Source organism: Accipiter gentilis, chromosome 8 (genome assembly GCF_929443795.1).
Source record: "Accipiter gentilis chromosome 8, bAccGen1.1, whole genome shotgun sequence".
NCBI classification, from domain to species: Eukaryota; Metazoa; Chordata; class Aves; order Accipitriformes; family Accipitridae; genus Astur; species Astur gentilis.
Genome location: NC_064887.1, coordinates 34,538,337 through 34,562,101, shown reverse-complemented (window position 1 = coordinate 34,562,101; position 23,765 = coordinate 34,538,337). Strand labels below are relative to the sequence as shown.

The following is a 23,765-nucleotide window of genomic DNA, read 5'->3' as shown; positions in this document are numbered from 1 at the left end:
GAAGAGAAGATGGAGCTGAAATCGTCAGTGAGGCATTGGACAGGGGTTTTTAATGTGTCTGTCATTATATGTTAACCTCTGAACTGGGACACGATGTCTGTTTTATGGCTGACAACAGTTTAAAGGTATACAACTTGACATTGTGGATAAAGGAAGAAGGGGGAGTGGAGAAAAAAATGAATTAATGATGTTAGCAAATATTAGTCCCTGTATTTCCATTTTGTTCAGAAAGTGGTTGTCAGGCTTTGAGGCCGTCTGGAGCAGCATTGTCAGTGACAGCCAGTCGAGATGCGATTGTACCTTGAATCGAGCCAGTCTTTTATTGACAAATACAGTGCACTGAGGCAGGGATGAGGATGCTTTGCTGTCTGTTCTGGGAGGAGTGCGGCTTTTCTTTTGGCATTCCTGGTGACATTTGAGAAGGATAGTTCTGGGCTTAGTGGAGTTCCCTGCACCAGTCCGTGAGCACACTGGGAGTCAGGGGAGTTGAAAATGTCTCTTGATGAGTATGTATGCTGCATACTGAATCACATATTTGCCTGTGATTTATGCTAGCTTTGGTAACCAGATCCACCTACCAAAGTTAACTGTCAAGAGTAATAGTGACTTTGATATCAGCCTTAATTTTACATGAGCAACAAAGAATCAATGGGCAAGAATTAGGGCAAAACACAAGAAATTCCAGTGCCTCTTAAGGCATCTCTTAGATTTCTTTATCATCTCTTCCCAGATCTCTTACATGGCACCTGCCTGTGCTTTGGCACTTGAGTGCAATCTTCCAAGGTTTCTTCCCATGCTGTCACAAATTCCCCTTTACTCCCACAGTTTTTAACTGGCAGTTTGAGGGCAAACCCCTCATGCTCATGCAGCCAACAGTAATTTTGCCTTTTCTACAGCATCTCTCTTATATGGTCCTGACTGCAAATAATACTGCTGTCAGCTCTCTTGGATTCAGGTTGCAAATTATGAGAGCCTGGGATCATGTTATTTCTTGACTATCATTAGTTACATGTGTATCTGCAGCGCTTTTGGACAGCGCTGCCAGCAGTGAGAGAAATTGAGCTGGCTCAATTGAGAGCCACGTAGTTAATTATTAGTACCTTTTTTAACAGAGGAAAGAGAAAATTTGCAGTGTCAGTTTTTAATTTCATTGTGGTTTGCAGAGTAACGTGACTTTAAATTCACTGGTTGTTATCTGTGTATATGTAGCACTTGTTTTTATCTTTCCAGCCCTAAAAGCCCTTTTCTGCTGTCGAAACATCAAGAGATTTAAGAAAGAAAGTGCATCTGCACATTACTGATCCCTTCAGCCAGTATGAGAGACAAATAAAAACACTGCTTCCTGTTAGTACAATAGCTGTGATGTGGTTTGGAAGGAGCAACCGCTTCTGTCCCACCTCTTTCATTACTCAGTTTGGTACCTCATGCTCAGATACTGCATGCGAGTAGGCTGGGTAGTATAGATATTGGAAGCAGGCAGATGAGCTCGTGGTATAGGTGAGTTGTCAAGGGTGGCTGGAAAGAAACCAGTTTGTATCTGTGTTGAGGCAGAGTTAATGTTTTTGGGAAGAAGTGTTCCTCATAGCCTGGACAGATTGCCCTTGGGAAGTCTAGTGGTGACGAATGGTGGAGCCACAATGCTGTCTTTCATGGCTTTGCAGGGTAGAGGCGCACATTAAATCCTGAGAGGATAGCCAAGACTTTTCCTGTACGTTTTTCATAAGCTTGTTCTACATACTAAGGACTATGATGAAATAAGCTTGGTTCAACATTCATAAATTGAATATTGAGTTACCTACTTCTGTGTGAAAGACATGAGATAAAAGCTACTTGGACAAAGTAACCTATATATGGATTAAGAGTCACAGAAGTTTCTGCCTGAGGATTTTTGGGAAAGCCTTTGTTGCTAAGTTTCCTGATGCCCTTATGTGTACTCAATCAACGTGACTGATCTTTGGTAGAAGTGGACTGGTTGTATAAAGAAGGTGAACTTTATCCAAGAAACCTGTTTTACAATTTCTGCCTTTGGAAAGATGAAACGTATTTTTTCAAGTGTTGTTTCTGACTTTGAAAAAAAGCAGTAACCAAAAACTGTAGTGGGAAGAGATGAAACAATATAGATAAAAAAATTTTTATAGTTTCTGATACTGGTTGAATGACCACTATCCCTCAACATTGAAGGAGACAGACTAGTTGTGAGTATAGCTTCATTTTACAGAAATAACTCTTGCATGTACTAGCAGATGATCTGAAATTAATTTTCTTTATAAGTGGTGTGGAAATAATTGATGGACAGTAAGGTTATCTGCTAAATAATTTTTTAAGAGGGGCATTGCACTGTAAAGACTCAGAAGCCCTTTCCCTTCAGGAAAGGAGAACTTTGTGTCATCTTTTACTCTAAATTAGAGCAAGCCTACTTGCTATAGAATAGTTTTCGAAGTCAATTTCCTTTCCATTTTATTCTTATAAAGAAGTATGCCTGTGATATCTGCAAACCCAAATATTACGGCTTTGGGTTGGTATAGGAGAGCTGAAAGGTGTAACTGGTTGGCTCAAACTGCGCAGAATGTAAATGTATTATGGGGAAACAGTAAATTGATTTAAAACAAAAGCAACTTAGGGAGCAGGAAGAAAAACAAATGTAAGCATGTTTTATTAAAAAAAAATAAAAATTCAACATCTTTCCAGGTACAACTCTGATGAGGCAGCAATGCTTTTTTGGTGTAATCGGCAATGTATTGCAGCTACTGAGAGACTGCTAGAGGTTGGGAATGCTTTCCCTTTGCTTCTGATTTTATTAACCCTGGGTTTGATGATGTCTCATCACTGAAGTCCACAGAACTGTCCACTGACAACAGCATGTTGCAATGAATGGGCTTGTTTTATAAGGAATTACTGCTGCAAATTGCAAACCAGTTTGACTGCTTACCCAAAGACCCGGACACTAGATGCCCAAGACAAGTCAGGGTTTCTGGTGCCCTGTATCCCCTAAAATAGGGTCAGGCTTTCAGATAGCAGGCACTTAGCCGTTTCTGAAAGTCTGGCATCAATGTAAAGTCAGCCAGTTGAAGATCCCAAGCTGCAGGATGTTTTTTTGAAAAGGTAGGCCTGAGGCTCTGTATTGATCAATCATTATTCTAATTGTTCATTTCTATTATGGCGGGAATCATTCAGAATCCTAGAGTTCCTGGGAGTAAATCATTTGGAAATGCTGCCCATTATAAAATTTAATTTTAAATCTATATTAAATAGATTTATAAAGGCAAGTTTTGCAATCTAGTAACATAACATTATGCTACCTCACAGAGGCTCAGCTTTTGGGTCCTAAGGGGCCATGGCTGGGAGTGCAGCAGAGGTGATGCTTTGGCTCATGAGTGGGATGGCGAGGCTGCCAAGCCTACCTTTCGGGTGACCCTTCTGGGCCACCTTCAGAGGAGCATTGATCCGGTTTGTGGAGAGATCCATCCGGCTGTTCTGGATGGAGTAGGGTTGTGGGGTACCGTCTGCCATGCCCATGAAGACAAGGCTTCCAGGGGCCTGATCCCATCTCTGGGGCAAGGGAAGGGGTGGGAGATGGCAGAGGGGTGGCACAGGTTGGAACAGAATGGGAGCCAGGATGCTGGACCAATCTTTCTTTTTCTTTCAGACAACAGAGAAGAGGGGAAAGGAAAGCAAAACTGCATTTGGAGGCCCAGTTGTGAGCTCATTATATCAAGAAGAAACAATCAGGTGATTATCTCTGCTGGACTTCAGTTAAAACCAGTATTTTTCTAATGTCATTTTGTTGAGCTTTTTTTTAATATTGCACAAGTGTGGTGGCAACTACAACAGGATAATAAATGACAGGAAAGAACTTTTCAGGTCCATAATGATTTAAATCAATAACTGCCTGTATCATTGCCAGGTAGTAACCTTTCCCTAGCACAATATGTGGGGGAAGGGCAAGGCTTCCCATTTTTCAGTTATATGGCTAAAAAAAGGTATTATTGGATATTTTTAATAGAAAGCTATTCAGACACTACCTTTTTCAAATAGTTATTTCTTTACCAATAAGTTCATTAAGGATTGTTCAGTGAAGGTTTTAATGTTGGACAATGTTTGCCTTCAGGGAGAGTTTGTACCTTATATCAAATTAATTTTTTCTAGCTTCTGCAGCTAGCATAGCAGAAACACATTTACTGAACTAGAATGGCTGCTATTTAAAAACTGTCAAGGTGCAAGTAGTAAGTGACATTAGCTACTGAATAAGGACAGCTGGGTTTTTTTGTTTGGTTGGTTTTTTACTGTTCCAGACTACTAATCATGGGTATAATATTAACTCCAATACCTACATGATTGCCTGGAGGATCTTTCAGAATACAGCATTGTATTTTTAGTTAAAATGAACAGTCAGGGAAGACTAAATTTTTGAGTAGTGTTTGCTGTCATGTCGCAGTCACCTGTTATGTCTATGTGATCCCATTTGTTTTATTGAATGTCTTGCATCATTCTAGTCCTGGGAAATTAGAAGATAAACACTGGTTTCTCTACACACAGCCTTCCAAGCTTGCTGACAACTTTCCTGAAGTGTTAAAATTCTAACACAGCATTTCTTTGACTTGTCACAAACTGTTGTGTTTTAACCCCAGCCAGCAACTAAGCACCGGGAAGCTGCTCACTCACTTCCCCCAGCAACCAGTGGGATGGGGGAGAGAATTGGGGAAAAAAAGTAAAACTCATGGGTTGAAATATCAACAGTTTAATAGAACAGAAAGGAAGAAACTAATAATGATAACAGTAACAAAATGACAATAATAGTAATAAAATAATTGGAATATAATGAGTGATGCACAATGCAATTGCTTACCACTTGCTTACCGATGCCCAGTTTCTTCCTGAGCAGCAATCCCCCCCAGGCCAACTCCCCCCAGTTTATATACTGGGCATGATGTCACATGGTATGGAATACCCCTTTGGCCAGTTTGGGTCAGCTGTCCTGGCTGTGTCCCCTCCCAGCTTCTTGTGCCCCTCCAGCCTTCTTGCTGGCTGGGCATGAGAAGCTGAAAAATCCTTGACTTAGTATAAACACTGTTTGGCAACACCTGAAAATATCAGTTTGTTATCAATGTTCTTCTCTTACTGAATCCAAAGCATAACACTACACCAGCTCCTAGAAAGAAAATTATCTCTATCCCAGGCAAAACCAGGACACAAACTAATGAAAAATAAATCTTGAGCAGGTGGCTCCAAAGCCTTTGCAAGTACCTCAGGTAGAAATTGATATGGCAGTTCTGTGTAAGCAAATAGGGTGGCAGCTTTGTGCTTGGCAGTAGTGCGGGCATTTCCTTTGGTATTGCAATCCACTTCATAGCGAGATGGGACAGTTGGCCAGGAGAAGCCTCCTCTGCCTCGTATGGAGAGCCAACACATTTAACTTGCCCTTGGACCTTGACCAGAGGTGGTCAGATGTGACCTTTGTTTAACACATTGTTTGAGAAATAGCACTTCTGCTAGCCACAAGCTCCTTTTTCTTCCCTGCTCTGCCAGTGTAGGCCTCGGCCAACATCCTTGATCTCATAGTTTGACCTTGTAGTTTGTCTTGCTCAAGCTCTTCTATTAGGAGTAGAACGTATCAGTGCTGCCCAATGTTGGGTGCTAAGTATGAGCTATGCTTAGTCCTACAGTGCTTTCAGAGTCTTGGCTATCCCAAGTACTGCCTGTGCCCCTTCTTGGATATGAAATACAGCACAATATACAGGAAAATAGAGTTTGCTCTGGTTGGCTTGACCAGTCTAAATCTTCTTGTCATATTTTTGGCTTTATTTCCATGAGAACAAGACTTTTGCAGGACTTGAAGGTAAGTATAGCTCTGAATACATTTTTCCCAAACATACCCTAAGGAACATATGTGCTCTATGTTTAGTTTAGTATAGCATAGCTGTTGTCCTTACAAAATGAGGCTGTAGGCAGATGTGGACTCTGACACAGCTGGAATAGGGTGAGTCTGCTGAAAGTGAGTTAAATGAAGACTCCTGACTCTGCTGGCACAAAGGAAACTCATGTGGTCCATTAGCACAGTTTGGCTCACAGGCACCAGTGTCTTCAGTTGTGAGATAGGAGGTGAGCAAGTGTCATCATAACCTCACCCACACGCAAGTTGTACAGCTTCAGCTTTCTCAGTGCAGTTGCCCATATATTATGGCTTTTGTCTACTGTTCATTCTTTACTGGAATGGGGAATAAATGTGTGCAATTATAGGCACATCTCTAATGGTGATAATTACAATAGTAAAAGCATAGCCCTAAACAGCAAAATTGCACTGGTACCAAATCTGCAAGCAGATGACCAAAGAAGGATGGCTCTAGACATTCAGTTTGGCATCCAAGTTTATCTAGAGCGTGGATTGAATTGGTTTGATAGTAATACCAGTCACCTGAGGAGGATGACTTTTCTGAGGCTGTGTGTGGTTACTTACAAGAACATAAGGTTAGCATTCAGTAATACTTCTGTGCATTTGTAAATAGAATGTAGTCTTAAAAAATAAGGCATTTTCTGTAGAGGAAGAAAATGAAAATGTTTAAGAGGAAAGAAAACTTAATAGCTTGACAGCATAAACTTAAACCCAATGATAGTTACAGGTAAGACCTATGCTGTAAGTTCAGTGTGTATGCTACCTCAAAACCTATGATCTGAGAAAAGAAACTTTGCAGACTATTTTATTGACTCAGTTGTCTATGGTGGGCTTACTGAAGCTTTACAACCAGCTTGGAAAAATTGGAATATAAATCAAACCACTTTAGTCTCTGTTTTCCAGGGCTGTTGATGGGATAAATATTTTCTAATTACAGGTTCATATTAAGGAAGCCTGGGATAAGCAAAAAAACCAAAAAATCCCAAACCTACAACCAAAAAACAACCCCAAAACCCCTTTGTTTTGTGTACTGAAAACTAAAACTCAAGTCCTTATCAGCCCTGGGTTCTGACAGACTGCTGAAAGCAATTTCTCAGCAGGCATTACTCTGCCAAACACAGCCTACCATATGCCCTTTAGGATTCCGCTGATGCAAAGGCAGGAAAAGGCTGTCTAATTTATCTGGAGCCCAGCATCGCCACAGCCTCGCCTTGCACCAGGAGATAGACAAGAATGCAAGTGCAGAGTTTTGAAGGTTCACCTAAGCAGGTCCACTCATTTTATTCTTGCCAGAAGTTTTTTAACAGTTTATCAAATGATTAACCTCCTCCAGGCTGCTTCTATGTAATAGGAAGATGAGAGGTCTTGTTTTAAATAGTGTAAACTACTAGTTTACCATCAGCAGTAAATTACCAAGCAAAGCAGCAATGCCATTGCTTTCAAACCAAGTGTCTAAAATTATGCATAAATAATGCTTACATTCCTTTTGTGGAATGAAATGCTTGGGGTTTAGTGTGCAAATCTGTGAATGTTGAACAAAGTGGAGTTACCATACCCTAGCCTAAAGTCAGGTGGATCAGAAGTAGGAGGAACTGGGATGGTGCCAGGACTGATTTTGCCTTATCGATAATTATCTCAAATGTTTCTGCTTTGAGAACAAGATAGAAAAATGGTCAGTCTGGCTCACAGAAGGACATTGCACTGATTCCAAATAAATTCAAGAGCATCCATAGAAACAGGTTATACCAATCTAATTAAATCAATTTAGAAAGAGATTCGGTTAAATCAGTGCAATTTGTGTGTTCATAGATCAATCCTCAAATCAGGAGAAGGTCTCTTGAGCTAATGAGGTGTAGCAGTTATTTACTTTGGGGTGCTGGGCACTGGTCATCAATTAAGAGTCGTTAATAAACCCTGGCAATAAAGAGCTCAAGTACCCCAAGTGACTAATGGGGAGCAGTTGCAGAATGTATTAGCATAGTGCTCTGCCTCTGTGTTTCTCTGCAAATCACTTATCTCACTTAGGGCATTACATAAAAATAATGCGTGCTGGTGACTGATGATGGGACTTGGAGGTTCCTTTGGAAGAAGGATTTAGGAATTATCTGTGATTTCAAGCTGGGTATAGTGGTGTGGTTTTTTATTGCTACATAAAGCTTTATGTTTCTTTTCTAGTCTTATTACCAGAACAAAAGCAGTAGTAGTTGAGCTCTTTCATGATCAAATAGCTATAATTACAGTTTCACAAACCTGGGAAATGAGTGGTGAGATGAGGTTGACTGATGTGTCACCAACATAAATTTAATCTAAGACACAAACTGAGGAAGATGCCAAAAATACCATAGCATTGGAAATTCAACTTTGAAGTTATTTCTCAGTATTTTTTTAAAGCAGGGGTGAGGCGGAAGTAGTTTATAAGTGTTTCCAGCAAACAAAAGCATTGATTTGGCAGGTGGGGAATGCGAAATAATGTTGCCAAATGTTTGTGTCCCTTTCCACTTCCACTGGAGAAGCCCTCCTGCACTCTGCCGTGGGCTGCTTCCACGTGGCTTTGGCATGTCAGGATGGGAGTGACATCCACTGGTTGGCATGGAGGCCTCCCTGAGCTATGCTATAGGCTTCTGCCATCCCGAGGGATGCTGAAGAAGCCCTTTTCTCTGATAGGAACTTCAAGCCTTTCCTGTAACGCTTGGGAGAAATCCCGGTCACAAGTGGGGTTCTGTTTAGGTTTGGGGCACGGAGCAGGCACCCCTCATATTTGGGAGCCCACCTGATGCTGTGTAATCTATCAGAATTGTATTAATCCCACTAACACAGCCGCCATCTGGCCCTGCTGCCGGGCCAGCTCGCGTGAGCCCCCCGTGATGGATGGCCTCGGGAATTGATTAGTTGTTGTGCGAGACAAATGAACTGTTTTGGCAGAAAATACCAGAGGTCGCTGCGTGTGGTCAGGCACAAAGGCTGCTGAATTTTAAAGAGCTGCTTCCAGCATCCATTGCAAGAATGCCACTTTGGAGTGGCCACAGCTTTTGAGACGAGCCCAGCGCTCCGGAGCACGGTTGGGGTTTTGTTCTTTCCCTCCAGCCCTGCTTTCGGGAACGCCAGCACTGGAAATGAGCACAAAGCTGCAGAGATGAGGGAGCCGGCATCCTTGCTGTGTTGGGAATTACGGGCTCGTGCTAGTATTGTGTGTGCGTTTGGGTGGCTGTGCCGCAGATGTCTGTCACTCGCATAAATGCCGGGCTGTGCAGTCCCAGTGGAAGAGCTCTCCCGGTTGTGCAGAGCCTGTCGTGTGCTTAGCTGCAGCGTGTCTCAAACAAAACACCTGCGGGTCCAGGCATCTGGGCTTTGGGTTTTTTTCAGGTCAGTGTTATTTAGAAATGGATGCTCTTCTGGTGATGTTTAGCAGGCAAGTCTCTGACTTCAAGATGATTGCCAAGTTTATTGCTTCCCCACACACTTTTTATTGTCCCCGGAGCAGTGACCCTTGGGGCTTTGCTTTGTTGTGCAAAGGGGCAGCTTGGCTCAGGCCTGCCTTCCCTTTGGGAGAGGGCATCCTTCGGTGGCGCGGCTCCTATTTGGGGTTTTCACGGCCGCCGCTTCTCCAGTGCTGCCGCTAATCTACCAAAGTGCGTGCGGTGGCGCGGCAACGGGTGGGGAATTGGATGACACATGTCTCGCTATGTCCCGGCTGCTCTCGGAGGACGGCACGCAAGTGTGCCGGCAAGTGGGCAACACTTCCCCCGGGACGGCCTGCCAGTTCAAAATAAACTTGAGTTATGGATTTATTCAGCTTGTAAAACCTCAGCTGGCATAAATAATTGAGAAAGCAAAGGTTTGTCTGTGGTGCATACCTCAGGGACCCGCTCCTGCCTCCCTCCCTCCCACCACCCTTTCTTATGAAAATGATCCCAGTTGCACTGATAGATAATAACAACACCAAGCAATTAAAAGCTATGGGTGGCTGGAGAGAGGAGAAAAGGTTCAGTTAATGAGCTTTTCCTCTTCCTGTGCCCAGGAGAGCCTCAGAAGTGACGAGGCGATTAAAGCGAAGAGATAATTATAGATTATGTGAAAATGGGTCCCTTGGGGGCCTCAGGCCTCGACATAAACAGTAAGTGTCGCGAGTGTCTCTCGGCTCCCCGCACGCTGCCTGCTCCGCTCCGCCGCGCTCCCGCTCGCTCGGCAGCGCCGTGCCAAGCAGACGGGTGAAGCCACCTGTTAGCAGCACCCGGGGCCGCTCTGCCGCGGGTCCGCTGGGACGTGGCTTGGACCAGCCCTGGGAAAAGGGGAGAGGACGCCCAAAGTAGCACCCGATCGCAGCCCCTCTGCCCAGAGCTTTGTGCTGGAGGTAACCTGCGAGGCGGGAGGAAGGGGACGGGGCAAACCTGGAGGATGCTCTCTGCGCGAGGGTAGAATGTCTGAATTTCAAGTCTCTTCTGTGCCCTTTTTCATGGCAGTCTTGGTGCCTGTTTAGAAAGCAAGGAGGCTTACAGCACTCCAGAGGTAAGCAGGAAGTGAAGCCTGATTAACTGGCAGCAGACCTTTTCCATGAGCTGTTTAAAAACTGTTGGCTCAACATGTGTTTTGGACAGCTTATGAAGAAGGCTTGTGAAGCCTTCCAAGCCTGGGGAGAGATGGCTTGGTTTAAGTTCTTCCACATCCTTTTATTCAAGGATGGAAAAAGCTGCCTGTGTTTTACCTGCAGGCAACAGATATGCTTCAGCTCAGTGTTAAATCAGAGTTAGCATCTCTTACTGGAGACAGGGGAGAGCAGAAGAGAATAGCTTTGGGGGTTGAATGTGTGTCAGCAAGGGAGAAGAGAAACCCGTCTGGCCATCCTCAGGAAATAGTTGTAAACACATTCACTGCCTTTACTGGCACTCGTGGTCACTTTCTTGAAGACTTCTCTTTAGCTCAACAAAGAACTAGTGCTTGTATATCACTCAGTCTCACATGGAAACAGAATTGCATCTGAGTCTTCCTTTTAGCTACAGGTTTTAAGTAATTGTGCACATCTCCATTAGATTGAGTTTCATGGTCTTTCCCATCTGAAGTTGTCTTGAATGCTGTATTTTTATGTAAATTGAGATTTGTCTGAAAATACTGATAGTACAAGGCTATGGGTTCCCCCCCAATACATTATCTGAGCAATGTCTTTACAGTGTCACTTTACTCATATATTTCTGATGTGCTTCTGTCTGTTTTTAGACTGTTTCTACCAGTTTCTGGGCCTTGCTGCTGACTCTTGCCAGTTTTATGTGGAGTGCAAATTCCTGCTAGGAACTGGACTAATAAAAACACTGCATCTTTTTTGTTTTCTTGTACCTATTATAGTGGAGGGATTATTCACTATGTACACATACAGACATGTGAAATAAAGGGGCGGAAAAAAAACCCCTGAGTTGCAAGGTTTTCCAACTATGTTTCTTACTTGTCCTATGTGGTTTTGAATGCAAAGTCAGCAAATAATAGTAATTTGTCTTTATTCCATTCACACCATTCAAGTTGAGCTTTCTGGCTAGTATTGGTCCCTCCAAAAATCTGGTTTTAACTCCTCTGAGCTCATTTCTTAGTTTCCCTTCTTGGTTTTTGGCATGCAACTAGATCAGATTGTTTTAAATGTTTGGAGTGGAGCTTCATGTGACTATTTCATTTGCAGGTAAAAAGTCTTCATTATGACTGTATGGACTTCCCTCCAATCTATTCAGGAAAGGGCTCATTTCTCTTTGTTAATATTTATAAAAAGTTGGAGATAATATGTGCTAATATTTTTTTTTAAAGGGGGCATCAGGAATTTGAGAAATAAATGCAGAGTAGAAAGATGAAATTTCCCAAAACCTTATCTTCAGGTGGGGAAATTGCTATTCTGGATTAATTCCATTGTGGAGACTTCTGAAAGAAAAGTGGTTGTTTTGGAGGAGGCATATATAGAGCATTTGCGGAGGTGGTTATTCCAGAAAAGCTAAATCATATCCAAATAGCTGTGTTGGGTCGTTTCCCCCCTACAGACAATAATATCCTTGGGAAAAGACTGTAGAAGTCTTGTCTAAAGGCTGTGGTAGCCAGATTGCCTGGTTTTGGTACATCAGTGCTAACATGCCCTCTCTCCACTGGTGCAGTCTCTGCCGCAGGCTCCCTGTGGAGCACAGACAGTTGCTTTATTGTTGCCCTGTACTTTCTGGTACCCCTGGTGCTGCTGTGCAAGGTCCGGCAGGGCTCTGCAGCATGGAGAAATGCCAGTGCCCAGGCTGACTGGGTGGCATCACTGCCAAGGAGGGAGGACACAGCCTGAGCTCATGGTTGTGACACGGAAAATCATCTGGGAGTAACTGAGAAGGGTTGTGGACTTCTCTAGCAAGGAGAGACTGGGCTCTGCTTTGGTGTTATGGAAGAAAGAATGATCTGTAATAAATAAAGTGTCTGTGTGGCTGGGCAATGGGGAAAAGCTGCTGGAGCTAAGTTACTCTGCAGTGTTGTCTGAAAAGCAGCTTCACCCAAAAGACTGCTTTCAGCAGCCAAGGGTGTATTTGAGAACTTGCACTAACAAGGTAGGACTGGAGCAACTTCCCAGCATATCAAATCAGCCCTTGTTAGTAGGGGCAGGCACGTCTCATGACCTCCATCATGAATCTGTCAAGCTCCATCTTGAGCAATATAAGCTTTTGCCTTTTCTAATCCCACCATGAGATTCTTTTTTCCCCAGAATTCGAAGTAATTGCATCTAAAGCATGCAGTGATCTGTTTCCCAGGAGCTTGTGTGTAGTGAGTGGACAAGACCTCCAATGAATGAGTTCATGAGAGACTGGTTAAGAAACTGGAAGACTTCTGTAATGTTCCTAGGCCTAAACATGGAGTGCAAAATCTTGTGCGGCACCCAGCTCTTTACTAGAAAGGTGCAAGTCAGTTGTTTGAAAGGACTGCTTGCATACAAAGAATAGGGGTGATGTGCAGGAGAACAGTGCTACTAAAGGAGCAAGGTGAGAGAGAAGTCAGAGGAGGTGACTTCTTCTGAGAAAGCAGCACTCTACTGCTGGAGCTGAGTATCAGCACTTTTTCCCACCTATTACTGGCACTGAGGAAGGAAACAGATGCTTGAGGTCTGAAGAATTAAGAGTGTAACTTAGTAAGCTAGATGCATAACAATAAAAGACTATGTCAAAATTGCATCACGGAGCTCTGCCTGTCCTGATGGGAGAAGGGGACATGGTCTTGGTGGCACTGGTATTTTCATTTTGGAGGGACTACAGGTTGAAGAGTGTCACTTTTTCTTTGTAACCTATTGCTCAGAAATGCAAATAATGTTTAGACTTTATTTTTCCTTGCTCTGATGTCCTTCAGCCTGTGAGGTTCAAGAGCAGTGCAGATGAATAGGAGGAGTACTGTTGTCTTGTAGCACGGGGGGATCAGTTCTCAAACTGCCCCGTTGTATTGCAGGGACTGTTCTCTCCTGCCCAAAAGGCCCACAGCAGAGCGACCTCCCTACTGGGTCTGACCTGCTCCAGCAACCTCCCATTTTTATGAGGAGTTTCCTTTGAGGCTGTCAGGTCTGAGTTCTGCTGAACATCCAGACTGTCTTAAGGTGATTGAACACTGGCAATTTCACGAGAGGCAACTACTTTGTGTTTAATTCATGTGAAGCTGCCAAGTCCTATAGCAACGCTGACTGGTTCACTTGAGCCATACTTTTCACCTGGAAACTAGAAAGAGGGGGTAGTATGTGGGCTTTTCGTTTACCTCTAGAAAACCAATGACCTCTTTTCTTTACTCGTTTACGAGCAACACAGTTGTATCAGTGTATCTAAACCTAAAGGTATTATTTTAAAGGTGCCTCATGCTAGTATAGCATAGCCCCCTATCTATAGAAAAATCAGCTGTGTTGGAATAAGTAACCTTCCATTGGCATGCCAGCATGGATGGTAGGACAGTTGTACTTTCTCAGCAATACTTGTGTCAATAACATCCTATCATTAGATAAGTGAGTGCAGACTTATACAGCAAGATAAAAATGTCTTGGTTCTGCTCTGTGCCTTTGCTAAAGATTCCTAACATTTGCTTTTTTAACTGCCACAAAGCATTGTAGCTTCAGTCACTCATACAAAGCTCTTTCGTAATGTTTTAAGAATCTGTGAAAGGTCTTAACTTCATTAGAGGTTCTGTTTGGTTGGTTGGTAAGAACAGAAGTTTTACTGTGTCTGAAGCCAGGGTATTGCTTTTAGCTCTAGAAGAAGCTGTAGGTGTAACTCAAGCACCCGTGGCACCACAACTTGAGCTTTCTGCCCTCAAGCAGGCCTAAGTGAGCATGCACTGGCATCCTGGCACAGGCATGTGCTGGGCCCTCTGCCTAGGCCAGCATGCTGGTCTGAGCAGAGATCATGGTTGAGCTTTGTCCTAACGCTGTCAATGCACAAAGGAGTGCACCTGGGTCAAGTGCAGGCTGGTAAATAAAAAAATAAAAAACAAGCCCTGTGACCAGGTTCCAAGACAAACACCAAAGATTTCACAAATCCCTGGACAATTACTTACCAAAGAGTACCAAACAATAGCAGGCACCTGTTTTAAAGCCACCAAAAGAAAGTACTTGCCCGCTGTTCACCCATTCGCACACAGAATACGAAGCTGTAGAGCTTGTCCCATAGAGAGGTGTTGTGGTTTAACCCCAGCCAGCATCTAAGCACCACGGAGCCACTCTCTCACTTCCCCCCCAACCAGCGGCATGGGGAGAGAATCGGGGTGGGAGGAACTCATGGGTTGAGATACAAATGGTTCAATAGAACAGAAAGGAAGAAACTAATAATGATAATAATGGTAATAATGACAACAATAATAACAAAAGAATTGGAATATATAGAACAAGTGTTGCACAATGCAATTGCTCACCACTTGCTGACCGATGCCCAGTTAGTTCTTGAGCAGTGATCCCTGCCTCAGGCTAACTCCCCCCAGTTTATATACTGGGCATGATCTCACATGGTATGGAATACTCCTTTGGCCAGTTTGGGTCAGCTGCCCGACTGTGTCCCCTCCCAACTTCTTGTGCCCCTCCAGCCTTCTTGCTGGCTGGGCATGAGAAGCTGAAAAAATGCTTGACTTAGTATAAACACTATTTGGCAACAACTGGAAACATCAGTGTGTTATCAACATTCTTCTCATACTGAATCCAAGACATAGCACTATACAAGATCCTAGAAAGAAAATTAACTCTGTCCCAGCTGAAACCAGGCCAAGAGTATGAATGGGTTAAAGAGCAAAATAGAGTGGAAAAAGGAGCTGGAAAAGGCTGATAAATATGCTCATCTGGATGTAGCCTCTAGCTATGGAAATCCTGAAGCCGCTGAGTTTCTAAAGCTGGGAGGATCCAACTGGGCATAGATTGTTTTGCATGTGTCCTGTTTTTTCTGCTTTTTTCTCCTACCCACCGTTAGTGGCCACTGTCTGAGATGGATGGCATTGGAAGGGTCTTTGGTCTGACCCAGAGTAGCGGTTATAAGTTTGTATAGCAGGGAGAAATAGCAGCTTTAGCCTTTTATTTTCTGTGGGATTGCAGTGATTTATACCAGGACTTGAATGTGGTTTTTGCTGGCTAACTTTATAGACTTCTTGTGCCACTTCATGGGAGTAAGCTGACTTTTGACCTGGCATAATACTGTTAAAAACAACCTTTGTTTTCTAGGAAGCAGGATCTTCTGTCTCTTAACTTGGGAAAAAAACATATTCTGCATATGTAATACTAGGTGTCTGTTTAAGTCCAGTGACAGTATTGAAATGTCTGTAGCAAAGTTAGAGTATACGATGTGCATGTGGCCTTTGTGTTGTGCAGTAACATGGTGCTTCTTTTGCTTTTGTTTCCTGAATAGGGAAGAGGACAAGAACATTTTTGATTACTGCAGAGAAAACAACATTGACTATGTAACCAAAGCCATTCAATCAGAAAAAGTGGATGTGAATGTCACAGATGAGGAGGTATGGAGAAAAAGATACAGCCCATCAATCTTTTAACTGTTTTCTATGTTAATTTAGTGCCACTCCTTTTCAAAATTCCCTAGTTAGGATTCTTATAACACGGTACTACAATAGTTGGTCAATACTTGGTTATTGAGACAGGGATAATCTATTTGAATATAGCTTTCCCCTACATTTCTAGCAATGTGGATGTACTAACTGTGATGCTGTAGCATATCAGAAACTTACTTCCTATGTTATTTTCAGCAATGCCAGCAGCCACTTGCAGAATAAGATCTTCTGAAATACCCCCTCTCCCCACCTTGTACATTAAATGGGGTCAAATAGAAGTAGGAAGTGAGGGAAATGGCTTTTCTTACTGATGATCTCTGTTCACGAGTGAAGTAGGATTTCTGCCATGCTATCAGCTTTTCATTGTTCCCAGGTGGAGGGCAAATGAGTGACACTGCACTGGCTTTCCACCTTCACAAAAACAGTGATATCGTCCAGTCTTTCTCTGCTCATCAAACTCAAAACACCATTTCCCCATAAGGAGATAAGACCGGCATTGCCAGAAACCTCAAGAAAAAGATAAGGGTCTAAAATTGTGAATTGGCTTGATCATTTTCTTGGTAAAACACTTGGTGTGGACAGTTCCCTGTTCATCCTTCAGGAAATGTAGTGGTACCAGCTTTATTCCCTTGGTTTTGATGCTTGCATACTGCCACCTAGCCCTGCTCATGGTCCATCGTATGTGCAGCTACTTTTGCCCACTGCTTTCCAGCATATTGTGTTTTGGTGAACAGATGAAGTGCTTACACATTCATAGACTGAGACGCCACAAATTCAGTTGGGTTCTCCTGTAGCTCTAAGCAGATTTCTGCCCTCTGAGCCATGACAGCCCCGGCTGGGGCTCTGAATGCTGATGGCAGAGCCTTTTATTATTAATCAGGAATTCATGTGAATTAATTTTCAGATGAGAGGAGGGAGGGTGTTCACGATCAGGGTTGGAATTTCACATCATAAATTCAATGAACTGAAACTGTCATGTGCCACACAGTCACTGCAACAGCGCCATTACTGAGCTCCCTCCCTCCTTCCGCTGATCACACGTTACAGAAGTAAATGTCCAGGGCAGTCCCATAGAACATGGCTGGAGTCCTTTCATTAATAAAAGCTGATTTTGGGGATCACACACGTGAAATAAGTATATAATAACATTATGAAGCATTGCTTCATTTCCACTGGCAAGATGCTCTTTCATAGTTAGCACATTCAGAAGCTCATACCTTCCTTTGTGTTCAAGCAACAAATGTGCTTATTTTCAGCCAAAGAGATTTTGTTTTTTAAAAAAAAATCAAAACATTTGGTGAAAGATGGCTAAAATATTTTTGTGCTCTAAACACATAAATGTTTGGAGCCAGATCTGAAAACTGCCGGGTGACATCCTCTTTGGGAATCATCCATGAGTCTCTGATGTGAAAGAAGATCTACTTCTGAACTAATGCGTATTAGCACATGACTATTGCAGAGTATGGAATTGCTTCAGCACAGACAGGAGCTGAGAACCCTGCCTACCTGTGAAGAGCTCATGGGAAGATTCCCATTGGTGCAAAATTCCCCCATAGATTAAATTCTCACAGCCTCAGTGATTTTGGCTTACCCCAGCAAATGCTCAATAGGGAAGTAAGAAGTTTTAGTTTTAGTTTATTTTTTCTTGCAAGTGCTGGCTTCATTAGGCTTGACTCTAACTGGTCCAAAAAAAACCCAAAAAGCAAAACCATATCAAAAAGAGAAATCTGAAAGAAATATTTATTTCATATTATGTTAAGAGCTGAAACCATTACCAATGTTGTTTGGTATCCAAATGTGTTCTTCACCATCTGGAGCATAGTTTATTTTCCAATATCATGCAGGTTGATTGAAGTTTTAGAACCCATTTTAGACTAGAGATAACCCAGACCGAGCCTTTGGTAGAGTGAAGTGTATGCAAGCATAATCTTGTCATTTTTATTAACTATTTTAGTGTTACTGTATAAATACATCCTGCCATATCCAAAAGATGCTTCTCCTAGTCCTCTGAACATAACTCATGCTGTCAATCCTTTGATTTAAATGCATATAAATTTAAAATGGCAGCAGGGATACATACAAAGAGTTAACTTACTATGAAACAAAATCTACTGAAGCTCCAAATAGTCTTGTGCTAAAATGCAAAGACGCTAGGCTCAACCTTTCCTTGTACAATAAAGACTTGACTGAGGTTGTAAGGTGTTCAGATTTTATTTGTGTGTGATACGTTAGTATTGTATCTAATTGTATCCCCTCATTTTGTGCAAACCTGAAATAAGTTAGGGAAAAGAAATGAAGAATAAAATGAGGACAAGGCAACTTAACTCGAAGCAAAAGGCTTTCAGAAAGGGCAATAGAAGTCTCTGGGGTTTAGATAGATGCACTTGGCAACTTTCAAAGCATAAGTGGTCTTCTCCCCGCAAGAAATAAAGATCTTCATGTACAGCATTCAAGACAGGTTACCTGCTAAGAGTTTGGATATAATAAACTTCAATTGAGAATTAAACAAAGACTCTAATGACAGTAATCATGTACAAGCTTCCATTTACTGTATCTAAATTGCCCAGAGTTCAACAGAATAGATTGCATTCACTTAGAAAAAGTAGCACAGACTAAAACAACCTGTTTCTCTTGCCTATGTCAGCAGGACTAATGAAATAAGATATAGACTGTGGCTGTGAAGTTGCCACTGGTACATCCTGGTAGTGTGGATTGCTTGCTGCCTTTTTGAGAACAATATTTCTTCAACTTTTAACAAACCAGAAACTGCTCAAAGACATGGATGAGTTGCTTTTGTAATTTGTGCCAAGGGCTGTGGAGGTTGTAGATAGAGAAATTTTTTTTCATTGTTGGAGAAATCCCAGTAAACAAACATGTTACCTGTGTGCAGTATTTAAGCCCTTGCCAAAACTTTAATGAAAGGCATCTGAAATGATGCTCGCTTAGTCCCCAATCCTCATGCTTTTGAGACAGCAAGTGCCAAATTGGTGCCAGCTTGCCAAGGAAAGGATAGGGGGGGGAAAATGGGTTGAAGAAGGTTCACATACTTCTGGATTTACACGTTTATTTCCATTAGAAAAAATTCCCCAAATCTTTCAGAGCTCTGAAAGTGATTGACTTCCAAATCAAATCTGAAGTTTACCTGTATAATTGCAACAAAGGCCCTTCCATTCACTGTTTTTGCTGTCACTGGGTGGGGGGATGCAGCTGTTCTATATATATCTCTTCTTAATTACTGGTAATAAAACACTTGCCACAAGTTAGAGTGGCTCTCATTGCTATACAGCCATTACAGCTGCAAACATTGTGCCTAGAAGTATAGCTTAATATTGTAGCACATCCATTCAGTTTGGCTTTGTTCTCTTCTTTCTCCGCACTGGCTAATTGATGTGAAAATCATTCCCATCCGTTTGTCTGCTGAGACTCAGTATATCTGAGACGAATCCCTGTCCTGTGCTTTGTTTGTGAACACCCTGTGACTTGGAGCTGAGCAAAATTGATGTGCTGTTGGCTTGAGAAACTGCTGCAGAAGCTGGCCAAGCTGGCAGCAGTTATCCAAGCAAAGCACAGAAGATTTAAGAGGCAGGGTTAGTGCACTGGGGCTATTTTTATGCTTTTTTTATTAAATACTTCAAAGGCAGGGGAAAATGCATCCTCTCAAGTAACTTCTGCAACTACTGTCCTGTGTTTGAATTGCATGGAGGGAGTACCTTGATGTTTGATTGCATTTAGTCAAGAGCTTACTACTGCAGTGCTTTCCTATATGAAATTATTTGTGTTGCTTTGAGTCTCTCACTGCTTAATGAAGTAGTCATATGGGAGGTGTTTTGGGAAGGCTCAATCTGTGGCTTTTAAGATTTCTGCCATGTTATTTAAACACACAAACACATTATATACTGACATAAAGCAGCAGCTGCATGGACTAAAGAATTTTTCAACGCACATAGGCAATACCCACGCTATACAAAGAGTTGGACTGTACATTCAGTTTAAGTTTGTCTTATCGCTAAGGTTTGTTTTAAGGAAGACATGGGAAACAAGTGGACTTTGTAGCTGTATAGCTGCCTAAGTACATTAGCTAGAACTCCTGAGTGTTTAATTTGCCTGATACTATGCAAACAGTAGTTAATATTATCTTGTTTTAGATACAAGTTTCTGAGTAATGCTTTTTGTTATACAGTAAGTAGGTTGGGATTCTTCTGCAGGTATTTACTTCCACATCAAGTGGTGTGCTCTTGCACAGGTCTCCAAAGTCCCTTACAACCTGTGTTTAGGGCATAGCATGCTGCAAGGATGCAGACATTTCTCAGGTGGAACGTGTCAGCTTTTTAGTAGTGCACAATTACAATGCAGAGCCATTTAAGGCACTAATTGGAAAATATTGTATCCATTTAGAATTGCAGAGAAAATATATAGGTAAGCAGAGTGTAATTACCCAAAGTGGAATTGGCCCAAGACTTGAAATCCATACTCCTGCAAATAGCACAAGGAGATTTTTAATGACTATAGATGATCAGGCTTCAGTTTCCTGTCTTGTTCAAAAGGCAATGTTTGCAGCAGAACTAGCTTTCTAGTGTTATGGAAAGGGACCAGTTGCATGGTGCTGCAGTACCCCTGAGCTGACAGAATTGACAGTACTGTCTCTCCTGAACTGTTGGTTTTCCTTTATTGGCCTCAGCCAAGTTCAGCACCAATAAAATTAGATTCTGCTTTTCCAGAGACAAATGCAAACCAAAATATTATAGCCGCTAATCTGTAACGTGAATTTTGATATAAAGGATAGAAATGCCTTCATTTTGTCGTGTAATTGCACAATAATTACACTTGTGTAATTACAATATTACTCATCTGCACGTATATAAAGAAACTGAAATAATCTGTTGAAGTGTTTATTGCTATTGTGCATATTGCAGATAGTGCTTCTTTCTTTTGAAATGAACATCTGTGGCACAAAAAAAGTTGGTATTTTTCCAACTGAAATCCTAAATCTTAAGTAATTACCAGTGCAGAGATGAGTTAAGGATGCTAAACACGACTTAAAGATCTTTCCATGTTTACCAATTGGTTTAAATTGTACTCTTTCCCCCTCTTAGACTTTGATAGTGGTGTTGAGTGCAAGAATATTAATCATTAAACGGCCCATGGATGTCATCAGTGCTTCCATAGAAAGTCATTGTCAGAAAATTCATTCTAATTCAAGGTTAATTAGTATAACATTAAAATTATGTGTTACAAAAATTAATTACTTGCTGGGTCAAAAAGTGTGTTAAAAAGCTTAATGCCTTGTGTCTGAGATCGCATTTCCTTACTCAAAATCATGTTCTACCTCTGCTGCCCTGCCCAGGAACGTCCAGCAAAAGCAGCGTGAGCTTCAGTTGCAGGTGTCTTCTGCCCCTCCTGCTGTTTTGGCACCATGGTTGGGAAATTTGGCTCACAGTTCCTATTAGCAAATAAATTAGTTGCTCACCTTGTTCCCCACTGCTCTGTTGAGAGATTTATAACCAGCCGTGGGGTAATTTAACTGATTTCATCTGTGAAGGTCTGTGACTGTTTTCTGTAGCATACTGGAAAATGCAGGTCTGTCTGATGGTGTCACTGCTTGGGGGATGATTTCTTGGTTATCTGCAGGGTGATTTCCAAGGAATCCCCTGCAAGTGTGCCACACGCTGTGCTAAATCGGGAAAGACTGATACTAAAAGTAAGTCTAATTTACTAAGTGTACATAGTAAACAAAGAAGAAAACCTTCTATCTCAAACTACTTTGAGCTACCTTTCTCTTTGGAGTTGCCAATATATAAAATCTTCTATAGTTCACAGAAAATGTCTTAGAGCTGCTTGTCAACAGGCCCTGTTACTGCTTCAAATGCATTTTTGCATTATAAGAAGATAAGCACTCCAGCCTCAGCACAGGGCTCTTAAAGTGTGTGAAACTGTATCACGGCTCTGCTGTGATGTCCTATTGCAAAAACAAGCATTACCTTTCACAGGCTTAGCTGTACTAGCCCAGAATTAGAGCAGCACCCGTGAACCGAACCCCAAAAGCCTGGCTTTGCTTCAGCACGTCCATAGCCCTTTCTGAGGCCAGCTGGGTTTTCAGAAGTGCATGTCAGCCCTCAGAGGGGTCCTACGCCACTTCTCACATCCTTGACAGGCAGGAAGATCTGAAGTTCCATTGCTCCCCTCCCATGGTGGCAGAGACATGCCGAGAGACTTGCAGGTATGCAGAGACCTGTAGAAAGGGGATGGGAAGAAAACTATGGAGGTTTGGACAGGGCTGGAGGCATGGATGCAGCAGCCCATGTTGCAGAGCTAAAAGGGGGATAGTTGCAGGTGATGCCTGCCCAGACACGCAGTTTTCATCTTCTGTGTTGCAGCAGTGCAGGGCCCGTGGGTTGAGTGTTTCAGACCTGCCAGAGGAATGAGCTTTTGGGGACTTGGCATCTGGGTGGGGTAGGCAGCATTGAAAATCTTACTCTTACACTTACTGCTTAAGTCGTTGCTCCCAGAAAAGTCAGAGCTGTCAAAATCCCAAATCTATATAGGAAACCAAATCATGTCATGGCTCCTGCTTTTCATGGTTTGCTGCTTTTCCCCTCTAAATTTTTTGCTGGCTTGTGGGTTTGAAGCTAAATTAATGAAAAATTCAACTATGTGTCAGTTTTAACATTTCTAGCATTATTCTGTTAAGTCCAAATCAGAAGCAACAGTATGTTATATACTAATATTAGTGTAAGGGTTTTTTTAAAGTCTGTTAATTTCATTATTGGTACTCAATAGCAAGAGTGTGATTCTCTGTGCTTTTTTTTGGCTGGCTTTGTTAATTTTTGCCTGGATGTTGCAGGGCCGGGCTCTGCTCCATTGGGCGTGCGACAGAGGACACAAGGAACTGGTTTCAGTACTGTTACAGCATGCTGCTGACGTTAACAGGCAGGTAAGAAAGGAATGAAAAGTTGAATTTGATCGATGTGTTACATAGTCTCCTGACCAAATGTTTCATAGGAAACTGAATTGTTCCAAAACTCTATAGCAAGTTCTCTCAGGGCACTTATTGCGGAGAAGAAAATCCAAAAAGGTAACCTGGAAAAAGTAACAGAATTTGGTTGCATGAAACACATAGTCATAAAGGGCCTTCTTCAGTTCCTGCTGAAACTTCTCCCTGCACTAAAGTTTTTGTTCACCTGGCTGTGGCTTCCAGTGTGACTCGTGGTACTGATGGCAAGAAGTATTTCCTGCATATGAGATGTTTGGTGGCTTCCTACATAAAGTGCATTCTCCAATGTATTTTTTGTAACACTACACTCTCAGTAGATCTTTGTGGACTAATGGAAGAGAATCCCACTTTGCCTAGCAGAAAAGTATCCAATAAATGCCTGGTTTTGGCAAAGCACACCGCAGGCGTAGGTGATGCTTCAGGTCACGGTGTGGTGGGCATGTGGCAGCTAGAGTAGGATCTCAGTGCTGACTGAAGGCAAAGTCAAATGGCTTATGCCATTTCCATCCCCATATACCCACCTCACCCTCTTGGGAGTCACGATTTCTAGCACAATTTGATTTAACTGAACATAAAGCAGCTTTTTAGCCACTGCAGTTTGCAGCCCACATGTCTGAGCTTAACTAGCAGCAGTTTTAGGGTACCTTAATAGACCAAGCTGTGAACTGCACTGGTTCAGTGACTACTTTGCAAGTGATTCATTCCAGTCAGCCAGCTTGAGTCTGCCTGTGCTCATGAGTCAACGCTCCTAGTTTTGTCTGCTTGTTGTAATTAAAGACTGACCTCTGTAAATGCGATTGTGTTTGGAAATAATTGTCCAACATATTTCTGTCAAATTATGATTGACTGCTCTTTACCAGCATGGCACTT

At 42.3% G+C, this 23,765-nt stretch overlaps 1 protein-coding gene across 1 annotated transcript in view; it reads left to right on the top strand.

Annotated features, from left to right (window-relative positions):
* ACBD6 (acyl-CoA binding domain containing 6) overlaps positions 1 to 23,765 on the top strand; it is an 89,573-nt gene that overhangs the window by 22,886 nt on the left and 42,922 nt on the right. The window contains exons 4-6 of the mRNA XM_049809144.1: positions 3,647 to 3,729; positions 15,748 to 15,853; positions 22,746 to 22,835. Coding sequence (XP_049665101.1) covers positions 3,647 to 3,729; positions 15,748 to 15,853; positions 22,746 to 22,835 — 279 coding nt within the window. The remainder of the gene's footprint in view (positions 1 to 3,646; positions 3,730 to 15,747; positions 15,854 to 22,745; positions 22,836 to 23,765) is intronic.